Consider the following 11,482-nt stretch of genomic DNA (forward strand, 5'->3'; position numbering starts at 1 on the left):
ATAAAATGTCATAAACCGAAACCAATCTTTGCTAATTAAACATAACAGTCCTTGATAAAAATGAAAGAAAAATTGATTGATAAGGAAATATTTTTTTTCAAACTTTTTACATAATCATTACTTTATTCTCTTAGAGAAATACCTTGTTCTGTAACTTGAAGTTTATTTTAAACCTTAACCTATACTACCCCCACCCTTTTTTAATATTTAATTTTGTGCAAGACTACCGGCGTGCTTTTTTTTTTTTTTTTAATTTAAAGCAGATAAAATGTCGTGCTTAAAATGCGCACAGTAATGACACCAGGAAGATAAGTCGTTTTACTTTCCAGTATATACCAATAATTAATCTTTGTTTTAAAAAAAAAGAGTCTTAAATATATGAATTAAAAAATCTGTTGTTTAACAAAAAATAAATAAATAAATAAATAAAGTGTGTGTTGCTTTTCTTTGTTATTGTCGGATTTTTGAGCGCGTGAAACAATAGCGGAAGTGGTGTCATGCACACGGAAGTTACTATTTAGCGCCAAGTCTTGAGTTGAGAAGTGACAGACATGGATATCGCTCGCAAAATAAAGACTAAAGTCGCCTCCGGTTTCAAAATGCGGGGACTTATACCACGACCGTATGTAATATAATGATGTTTATACTATGTTAGAATTTGTTGTGTAAAATTGTAACGCTACAGCAATCCCTGCTAAATGTTTTACAATGTCTCCTTCACTGAGGACAGGAGGTTCCCTTTGGTAACTTCTGTGACTCTTTGCCTCGACTGAATATGTAATGGCACAATTTACTGCGGCTTTCCCAGCTGCTGGAAATTGTTGAGTTTTGATACGTTTAAAGAATGTCTCGTTTACACAGGCCCCTTACCTGTTGATCCTGTTTTTGTACATCATCTGACACTCTAAGTATTATAACATCATGGGTTCAAAAGCTGTAAGAGTGAATTGGCCTGTTTATATTGTAAAGAGAAAAAACAACCGCAAAGTATTTCAAATTAGGATTTGTAAAGAGATTTAAAAAAGCTCTCAAAGGTCGAGATGAATACACATTGGAATGATCCTTGTTATTTTCTTTTGTTCCAGTGAAGCCAGTAAATACCTTGTTGAGGCGCTTGAGTCTGTCAGTGCATCTGAAATAGATGACATCATTGAAAAGGTCCTAGATGCAGTGGAAAAGCAGCCATGTAAGTACAGTACTACTTTGTGAAACATTAAATATCTCTTTTGGTCATGTGTCAGCAGGCTGTGACCAGAGTCTGTGTTTTTTTCAGTGTCCTCCAGCATGATAGAGCTGTCTGTGGTGGAAATTGCTGTGCAGGATTGCACTCAGTCCTGTGATGAAACCATGTAAGTGTTTCTTAAGTGGTTAGTCAACATTTAAAGCATGTATTGTATTGAAAATAGTGAAAAGACAACATTCAAATGTTGAAACTGCAAATTTTAAACCTTTTTGGGGACTAAAATTGTGATCTTGGTCTCTTGTTTTTGTATTTTTGTGTCATTCTGTGCGAAATCTTTTGAAATATATGACAAGGTGCAAGTGCAGGCAGGCCAGTTGAGCACCTGAACTATAGAGCCATGCTGTTTTAATACATGCAAAACACAGTTTTGCATCTTCTTGTTATATCATGAATCTTCCTTAAAAATAAATAAGAAGTGTTTGGTTGGCAGCATGTGTTGCTCCAAAACCTGAATATATCATCACACAGTAATGTTGCCCTCCCAGATGTGGAAACTAACCATACTACTGGCCCTTATGCATCCTTATACCGTCAGAGGTGCTGGCTTTTGAAATGTGTGCTTATAACAAGCTGGGTGGTCCATGTCTTTACAGCTGAGGATTATGGATATCCATATATTCCACAAAGAATGTCATAATTTTTAAAGGTTAAAGTTCTTTAATAGATGAGCTCCGCAGTACATTTTGGTTCTGTTTTGCTACTCAACCTGCAACATCATGCATCGATATTATCCTCTTTTCAGGTTCATTGAACAGCTTTTGTGTAAAAACGTTTTGTCTTTCTTCCAGGGATAATGTTTTTAACATCATTGGAGCCTTTGATGTACCTCGATACATTTACAGTGTGGAGCGCAAGAAATTTGTTCCGTGAGTGAAGAGACTGATTCTTTTATTTTTTTCTGTCTGAAATGAACTTTAAGTCACAACTGAGATTGTGTCAGTTGACACAACTTTGTCCTTTCAACTTGTGCACTGCTGTACTTCTGACTTAGCAGAGTTTTAAACATGTTTATATTGTTACTGCTCTCAGCATCAGTATGACGAGCCATCCAGCCTCCAGTCTGTGTGGTTTAGCTCGAGACAAAGCTGAACTCTTCAGGGAGCGCTACACCATCTTACAGCAGGTAAGTAACCATTTTTCATTGTCTAACTTTCTTGCTAAGGATGAAACCCATTTTATGTTGCCATACACATCCCTTTACCTGTCATGTTGTATTTGAACACATATCTTTTGTAGCGCACGCACCGACATGAGCTCTTTACACCACCTGCTATCGGAGCTGCTGTTGATGAGGGTCAGAACAAATTTCAGGTATCAAATCTGTGGCTTTATCATCTACATTTGCACACAGATGTTAATAAATTGAGATTAACTATCTTTTTTTTTTTCTTTTTTAGCTGAAAACAATCGAAGCACTGCTGGGAAGCACAGCTAAACTGGGAGAGGTGATTGTACTTGGGATGGTCACACAAATGAAAGAGGTGAGTTCAAGTGATGAAAACTTTGTTTGGATTTCTTGTATCTTTTCGCTTGTTTCTGAACATTTCTTGTATTTTTAAAGGGTAAATATTACCTAGAAGACCCAAGCGGAACAGTGCAGCTGGATATGTCCAAAGCAATATCCTTTCATGTATTTGCTGGAACTCTTAATGAAAATATCAAAGAGAACTTTTTGATATTCTGTGTTTTATTATTTCAAAAAGTGGCATGATCCTTATCTGAGTTCTCACCAGTTTCACAATGGCCTGTATACAGAATCCTGTTTTGTACTGGCAGAGGGTAAGATAACAACTTCTACTTTTATTTCATGAAAACAAAAATCAAAGTGATGTAGAATATGAAAATAGGGTATTTAATATGTAATAACTAGATTTCATGTCACTGTAAGGTTGGTACGAGGACTCTGTTTTCCATGTCAATGGATTTGGATTTCCTCCAACAGAGCCGTCATCTGGCACAAGGTGGGTGGATTGAAATTCAGGTAGTTATTGTGGTGTCAGTGTTACTTGAAATCATGTATCAGGGAGAGATTGTTGCATCTAAATGTTGGATTTGTAGAAAAGGGAAAGGGGGATGTTGGACTAACATTTCACCTTGATTTTTGTGAAAATATTACCGTCTTTTCTTGACTCTACCTTTCACCACCTAACCATGTGATCATTTCTCCTTCACCAGGGCGTACTACGGCGATATCAATTTCTTTGGTGGTCCATCAACCACTTCAGTGAAGGCCTCAGCCAAGCTGAAGCAGCTGGAGGAGGAGAACGAAGACGCCATGTTTGTTATTATTTCTGACGTTTGGTTGGACAGTGTTGAAGTGATGGACAAGCTGAACCTCATGTTCTCAGGTTTGGTATTACATCACAATATTTGTCTGTATTAATACAGAAAATGCACCTCATGAGACATTAACCACATTTTTTTCACATTGTTTTTCTTTTACAGGCTATGCCTCAATGCCTCCCACGTGTTTCATTTTCTGTGGTAACTTCTCATCTGCTCCCTATGGAAAAGCCCAAATCAAATCACTCAAAGGTGAGACTTCTGGGCCCTCATTTCCTGTATCACACTGTAGATTACACTAATACAGGTGTGCAGTAGATTCAACAGAGAGCATTTCAGAATCTTTTTCTCTCCTCTAGAGTCGCTGAAAGCTCTTGCTGATGCAATATGTGCATACCCAAGCATTCACAGCAGGTAAACTCTGATTGCATTCTAACTGTAGTCATGTCTGCTCTATTTTAAACTATTCAAGTTTGATTTAAACATGTTCGTCTCTCACATGCAGTAGTCGCTTTGTGTTTGTCCCCGGCCCTGAAGACCCTGGTCCAGGCACCATCCTACCACGGTAAAACTTTAAAGATAATGTGAAATTTTACAGCACTTGATGAGCTGATTTCAGTGGCTTTAAGAACATGTTTTCTTCCACCAGGCCTCCCTTGGCGGATCACATCACCGAGGAGTTCAGACAAAGGGTCCCATTTTCTGTGTTCACCACCAACCCCTGCAGGTAAAACATGGGGACATTAATTCAGCTAAAAATTATTGTATACTTCTACCAGGACTTGTTTTGATAATCTTAGAGTGATCCACCATTTTTCCCCTGTAAGGATCCAGTACTGCAGCCAGGAGATCGTCATTATCAGAGAGGACCTGGTCAATAAGATGTGCAGAAACTGCGTTAGATTACCCAATAACAACCTTGACATTCCAAACCATGTGAGTTTAATCTTTTGTGGAAATCATAAACGAGATTGTTAGTTTCAAGTTTTCTTCTGGTAGAAATATGCAAATGTGTTCACAAATGATGCAGCTCTTTTGCTCCTTTTCTCCTCAGTTTGTGAAGACCATCCTGTCTCAGGGTCACCTGACTCCACTGCCTCTCTACGTCAGTCCTGTGTTCTGGGCGTATGACTACTCCCTGCGTGTCTACCCAGTCCCCGATGTCATCATCTTTGCAGACAAATATGACCCATTCAGTATCACAAACACAGACTGCCTTTGTCTCAATCCGGTAAGAGAATATTAACCGAAGCTTGTCATTAAAAACAGTATCATGATCATGTCTCTGAATAGATGCACATTTAGATTAAGTATCGAAAACTACTCCCTACAGGGCTCCTTCCCAAAAAGTGGCTTCACATTTAAGGTGTACTACCCATCCAACAGAACTGTTGAGGACAGGTGTGTTTTCATTTTCTATCCACAACAGATTAAAACAGTTTCAAATATGGCTATTGTTCAGACTAATCAGTTTTGTTTTTTTATGTTCACAGCAAACTTCAAGGACTCTAAAAGGAGTCATGGATTCACAATGACTATGTTTTGCTTTTGTACTATAGTGTATTCATGAAAAGTGATTTGTAACCCAACACAGCTAAGGTGTTTTAATATGTATGTATGTGAAAGTTTTGTATTAAGTAATAAAGTTTTTATCCTTTGTACTGAGTATCATGGCATCTTCATATTCCATCTGAACAATGAAGAGTTGTAGTTTCAAAATCAGGTTAAAAGACAAAGGGTGTTTTTTAAATGAATTGTAAAAGTTTTTAAGCTTGAATTTGAGCTCTTGGTGACCTTTACACTTTCTGTGGCTTGAAACACTTGACTTTACCCCAACTCAGAGAGAACAGAATTTTCAGTTTCTAGCACTGCAGGTGGAGGTTGGCCTGTTACGTGTACAGCCTCTCTTGTTGCCTGAGGTAGAGAATGTGATCATTGATATGGTGAGAAATAAATGATTTAAACTGGATTAAAAGTTGTTTTTATCATTTTAAATGGGCAAATCAAGTGCAATCAAGAAGTGTACAGCAACAGCTCAGGCTGGAACCTCGATTTATCATTTAGAATTGCTAGTATTTGGAGTACGCTTCCACATAGTTTCTGTAGCTCAATTATTCACATTTAATTATTCCAATGATTTGAACACTTAAAAATCTTTTTATGGGAATTCAGACGAGCAGAATGGCAATTTAGGAGGGAAAATGTTTTTGTTTAGCGGGTATGGAGTGGCACATAAAAGCAATGTATTGATTTATTATGTTGCTTTTAATTTTGCATTTTGATGGCTACTGTATCCATCATTTGTTGTATAATAATGATACATAATGTGCAGGCTGGTGAAGAAGGACGGTAGCCAAGTCCTGATCGGGAGCTGCTTTTTTATTTTGTTGGATTTTTTTCTGTGAGTACACAAATGGGAGGGAGGGAGATGAGCAAGAAAAGGAGAACTTGCACCACAGATAGAAATAACTCACTGAAAAAGTGAGAAAATGAGTTGAAGCTGACAAAATAAAATAATAAAATTTTGGCACATTTCAATGTTGTATACAATTCAAAGTTACATTTTTCTGCGTGTTTCTTAGAGCTTGTTTTTACTTTGTAAAAGGTTTTGTTTTGTAGATTACATGCATACGAAAAAATCAGATATTGGACTTTTTTCTGCTTCATTTTAATGTCGATGACAGCCACATAAATGATAAATCTTTGAATGCAGTTATGTTGTTTCACATTATTTATTTATTTATGTTATTATTAGTGGTGGGACTTGATTAAAAAAAATAATCGAATTAATTATGCCATTTGCAATTAATTAATCATAATTAATCGCATTTTAATCACATCAATATTCAACGTCAGAAGCAACACTTTTCAATTCAAACAGATTTTGGTAGTAGATTAAATCATTGAATATTCTCATACGCAAGTTTAAACAACAAAATCCTGTTTATTTTGTTCTGAAGATGATTTTTTTAGGACACTACTTTCAAGTACATTCATCAGCCGCTATGTGGTAAATAGTGCTGTCAGGAGATTTAAAAAAAATCTTATTAATTACAGGATTTGTAATCAATTAATCTAATTAACGCGTTAAAGACAATGCCCTAGTTATTATTTAAAAAGCGCCAGCTTCTTTTTTGGAGCCAAGCCTAGACTGTATTAAACAGAGCCAAGCCAAAAGATCGGCTCTACTGAAAGAGATCAAACTCGTGCATTCTGACCTTACCAAGATGGCGGATTGGAGAAGTCAACCACTTCCGGTCGTGCCCCCCAGAATGCCTGTGTTGACCTTTCATCAATGGCGTACTACTTTTGAAATTCTCAGAAAAACAAACGTCTGACAAAGGTGAGGCAACGATTCGGGTAATTGTTGAACAATGTACTAGGGATGCAGTTAATCATGAGGGGGCTCGTGCACCAACGTGCTCCTGATTGTTCTGGAACAGTCAGTCGAATCTTTTATAACCACAGCACAACAACTGACGAACAGCTGGTAGAGGCTCGCTAGCTTAGTGAGAGACTTCGCGACCTGCTAAGTAGTTTGGGCTTTTTTAACAAATAAACAGTTGAACCCTATTTTCTACTTCTGGTTGTAAGGTAAACTCTGAGATGACAAACAGCATTAAGACAGGAACCTAAATAGTTAATCTATTAATGTAGGTCAACAGTAATTGTGCGCCATGCTAACTGATCAGCTGTCCTGAGTTACAGCATTCTTTATTTTCGCCTTCGTATTGACGAGTACACACCAACAAACGTTTTTCCCATCTCTGCATCCTGCACAGTCTGTTATTGTCTTATTGCTTTGCGACATAGCTCCTATAGTTTTCTTGACATCCGGGCTGTTTACAATGTGGTTGTTCTCTTGCCTATTCTTAGATGATTGACTGGTAAAACAAATCAGTTAACAGAATAATCCCATCAGCACTAACCTGGCCAGTTCATGTCTCTCTCGCTCATTGCCTTCAAAGGAGACAAGACACGAGGAGCAGGACAGGCAGAGATGGAGGAAGACATGGGAGATGTGCCAGCTAGAGAGGACGATAATGACTCAGATGGAGATGAAGATGACAGACTGTTTGCATGGATGGTAAATGATGATGTGGATGAGGATGAAGACGATGAAGAAATAGAGGAGGAGGAGGTGGAAGATGAGCAGCCTTTGGATACTGAAGCTTCAGAGTCGTTTGAGTTGGATTCCCCGGCTGAGCGCAGTGGTCACATAGCTGTCATAGACAGAAATATCATGTATGTGTGGGGTGGATACAAGGTGAGGAGTTTAGCAGATTAAATTTTGTAACATTTTTCAAATCGCTGACGGCTTGCATTTAACGGAAATACATTTCATCCTTCTGTTCAAGAATGCTCAAAACCATGGATTCTTTGACTTGTATCTGCCAAGAAATGAGATCTGGACGTACAACATGGAGTCAGGAGTATGGTAATAACTGTTCAAACTAAAAAGCACATTATTGTAATTCCACTGCTGTGTCTATGTCTTTTTATTTATTTTTTTGTTACAAAAAAGTAGACGTATTAAAAACCACTGATTGTTCCAGGACAAAGCATGTTGCTGGAGGTAACCTGCACACGTCCATGTCAGGCAGCTGTGGGGTGTGTGTTGATGGAGTCCTCTATCTATTCGGAGGTCACCACGCAAGAGGCAACACAAACAGGGTATGGTTAATGTGTGACCTCTAAATGATTAAGCATGTGGTCAGGCTGCTGTTTGCTTTTGATCATTTTTCAAGCCCCTCTTTTTTGATACTGTGCTCTGCAGATCTACCGCCTGTCTCTGAGAGCTCCCAGCCTTGTTTGGGAGGAAATGAGGGATCTTAAAGGACTGCCTCCATCCTGCAAGGACAAGCTGGGGTGCTGGGTTCAGAAAAACAGGTTTGGGATAACTGCATTGTAGATTACAGTATTTGAAATTCAGATGATAGGCATTTTTAATGAGTTGTTCTGATTTTGCTCCCACAGGCTGATATTCTTTGGAGGCTATGGCTACGCTGCACAAGGAGCTCATCGAGGGACTTTTGAATATGATGAATCATCCTCACTCATGGTCTGTCAACAAAGATAATCCCAACCTTTCAAACACATAAGGATGTCATGCATTGTGTTTTTAATCGTACCCGTCTTGGAAGTTAATGTTTTCTTTTCTTGCTGCTGCAGTGGGACAGTCCAGGGCGAGGCTGGAACAACCATATCCACATCCTGGACTTGGAAACATCTACATGGAGCCAGCCAATCACAACGGTACACACATATCACTTATAGCACTGCATATACTCTCCACAAAAAAATAAAAAAACACTCTCTCAAATGAAAATCAGGGAGAAATTTCTGAATTGTCTGTCCTGTTGCTTGATGCAGGGGAACACACCATCACCCAGAGCAGCTCATGCCTGTGCCACAGTGGGTAACAGAGGTTATGTGTTTGGAGGACGATACAAGGTAAGGAAGAAAAAACCCTGTGATGTGGAAGTGTGAAATGGTTTTGTTGTCAGTTTTGTTTCTCCTCTCTTCTGCTGAATTATAACTACCCCTTTCTTCTTGTTCATGGATTCACAGAACTACAGATTAAATGACCTGTATTACATTGACCTGGACACATGGGAGTGGCATGAAATGTAAGTTTTGTTTTTCTTTTAAAATCAGTAAGCATGAAGCTCACTTATGGGCATGATGACTGTTTCTCTGTTTATTGATCTCCTCTATTGATCACTATAGGAGCGTTCCTCAACATGGTCCTGTGGGCCGCTCTTGGCACTCCTTCACCCCTGTCTCACCGGACCACATCTTCTTATTCGGAGGCTTCACCACAGAAAGAGAAACACTGAGTGAGTCTGATGCTCTTTTAAATTTTACATCTCAAAATCATCCCTTTTCTCAAGGAGCTGATTTCAATATGTTTTTCTTTGATTTTACTTCAGGTGATGCTTGGCTTTACTATGTGAGCAAAAATGAGTGGAAGCCTTTCAAACACAGTCACACAGAGAGACCAAGGTACGGTGGGTGTGTGCTCGAGTGTGAGAAAGTTTGTGCCCTTCAGCGTCAAGGTTCAGTTGAGAGTCTTAAGACCTTTTTGTGTGTTTCAGGCTGTGGCACACGGCGTGCTCCGGTCCTGACGGGGAGGTGTTTGTGTTTGGAGGATGTGCCAACAACCTTTTGTCTCATCAAAGAGCTGTAAGTCGCATATGAAATCTAAACATACAACATGGTGGACTTTTTTTTTTTTTTTTTTTTTTCAAAAAATGATTTTGGCTCCTTTTTTTGACTCCTCAGGCTCACAGCAATGAGTTACTGGTGTTCAACGTTCAGCCAAAATCCCTAGTAAGGTAAGTGTGCTCTGAAACAAAGACTGCCCCAGCGTACAGATTGGCTTCACAATGTTGAGTGTGTATTTGCTTGTTCTCATCTTTTAGGTTCTGCATTGAAGCTGTTCTGCAGCACAGGGACCGTTTGTCAGGTTACTGGGACTGCTTACCGAAACACCTCCTGCACAGCCTCAAACAGAGGATGTCACGTGTCAACACACTGGGCTCATAGGCATGACTCAAGTACCCCTTGGTGCTGGTGCTAGTGCTTGATTGGTTCAAATCACGTTCTTTCTAAGAGCTGTTTAGGTTTTTCCATCAGCAAAGAGCCAAGTCAGGGCCTTGTCATTGCGTCACTGCATACGTAGCTGCTCTGGAGGGAGGCAATGTCAGCTGCGGGCGCATGGAAGCATTTAAAACTAGGCACTGACTCTTTGCTGGGCCAGAGTCTGGCAGAGTCTGGCCCAGCAAAGAGTTGGTGCTTGCTAAGCACCAGTTTTGGGGTACCTGGAGCTAGTTCTTTGTCTGTGGAAACACAAAGCCTGGCCTATGAACTAGCACCAGCACCACTCTCGATGGACAAGGAGAACAATCAAGCGTGTATGTACGGATGAGATAAACGCCACGTCAAGCAGGTAGTCCATTTAAAGCATTAGCTTTATGTGTGTAGATACTTGCATACATATAAAAAATCTTAAAGCAATACTGAAAGGCAGTGAAACTGTATAAATGGGGTCCTGAGTGGCAGAGTGAGGACTGCAGGTGTCCTTAAAGTTGATGACTTTCTTTTTGGTAGCAGTGCAGGGGATTTTACCCACATAATAAAGAAAAGTTTCAATTCACTTGTAGGTTTTTTTTTGTTTCCCTCAGCAGCCAGAATATGATCAGAAAACCCAACCCTTATATTTCAGGCATGGTGGTGTCAAACTGTAGCCTGGTAAGAAGTTAGTGTGGAAGTTTTTGTCCTCCGGGCTATCACATAAGTCACATGTTTGCTGAAACTGAGGTTTCCAATGGTTCTTCTACAAATTATGACCAATTTCGAAAGTGTCTTAATGCTAAATGCAGAGCTGCCACGCAGATCAGGTATGCTTCTTTAGGCTTATTCGCACAGAATTAGTTTTACATGGGGACCTCTGTTAATTTTAGAATGAACTGCACACAAATCCAGCTTTAGTCAACAATGTGCATTGAAACCTTTTAGGACGTAAAGAAAATTTAGTCATAAAACTTTAAAGCTACTCTGCAAAATTTTTAGACCTCTTGGTTTGTGGAGCTGTCTTAACATTTTGCAGTATGCAGAAATTTCTCTTGCGTGAATATGGTTTCTGGTGCATTTTTTTTTGAGAGTGTTGCTTTATTGTTTTTAGCACAATCTCGAGGGGTTTTAATTCTCAGACCTAAAACTAGTGCTCTGTCACATCAGACTATCTACTCTGAAGCCACAAAATGTTGATATTTTTCTTTTATTTATGTATAGTAATTTATATTTGTGAAGAATTGTGATTTTTTTCTGTTCCAAAAGAGGCATTCGGAGCCTTGAAATTCTCACAGGCTGCTCCTGTAGCATTTGAATTTTATTTAATCAATGACCTACAAGGCGAGTGTGGTGGATGTTAAGCCATGCTGCACTGAAATG

The 11,482-nt window shown here is 39.1% G+C and overlaps 2 protein-coding genes and 1 long non-coding RNA gene across 3 annotated transcripts; 2 read left to right on the plus strand and 1 right to left on the minus strand.

Moving 5' to 3' along the window:
- The first annotated feature begins 495 nt into the window (after positions 1 to 495).
- pole2 (polymerase (DNA directed), epsilon 2) lies at positions 496 to 5,192 on the plus strand. Its single transcript, XM_074691581.1, has 19 exons — positions 496 to 622; positions 1,086 to 1,186; positions 1,274 to 1,349; positions 2,032 to 2,109; positions 2,273 to 2,366; positions 2,480 to 2,554; positions 2,641 to 2,724; positions 2,805 to 2,861; positions 2,974 to 3,022; positions 3,132 to 3,204; positions 3,419 to 3,591; positions 3,689 to 3,778; positions 3,886 to 3,940; positions 4,032 to 4,091; positions 4,176 to 4,253; positions 4,354 to 4,462; positions 4,581 to 4,757; positions 4,860 to 4,927; positions 5,020 to 5,192. The coding sequence occupies exons 1-19, from the start codon at positions 552 to 554 to the stop codon at positions 5,036 to 5,038; spliced, it is 1,587 nt and encodes a 528-aa protein (XP_074547682.1). The 5' UTR covers positions 496 to 551; the 3' UTR covers positions 5,039 to 5,192.
- Positions 4,135 to 7,593, minus strand: LOC141806228 (uncharacterized). The gene is made up of 3 exons (XR_012599770.1): positions 7,456 to 7,593; positions 4,337 to 4,396; positions 4,135 to 4,247 (listed from the first exon to the last, which is right to left on the minus strand). It is a non-coding gene; the product is annotated as an uncharacterized LOC141806228 (long non-coding RNA).
- On the plus strand, positions 7,527 to 11,480 carry klhdc2 (kelch domain containing 2). The gene is made up of 13 exons (XM_074691585.1): positions 7,527 to 7,793; positions 7,885 to 7,964; positions 8,083 to 8,200; positions 8,304 to 8,416; positions 8,504 to 8,588; positions 8,699 to 8,782; positions 8,900 to 8,980; positions 9,098 to 9,156; positions 9,257 to 9,366; positions 9,460 to 9,532; positions 9,625 to 9,712; positions 9,812 to 9,864; positions 9,952 to 11,480. The coding sequence occupies exons 1-13, from the start codon at positions 7,527 to 7,529 to the stop codon at positions 10,073 to 10,075; spliced, it is 1,335 nt and encodes a 444-aa protein (XP_074547686.1). The 3' UTR covers positions 10,076 to 11,480.
- The last annotated feature ends 2 nt before the right edge of the window (positions 11,481 to 11,482 follow it).

This window comes from Halichoeres trimaculatus, unplaced genomic scaffold, assembly GCF_033239565.1.
Source record: "Halichoeres trimaculatus isolate MK-OKI-2021-1 unplaced genomic scaffold, fHalTri1.1 fHalTri1_scaffold_17, whole genome shotgun sequence".
NCBI lineage: Eukaryota > Metazoa > Chordata > Actinopteri > Labriformes > Labridae > Halichoeres > Halichoeres trimaculatus.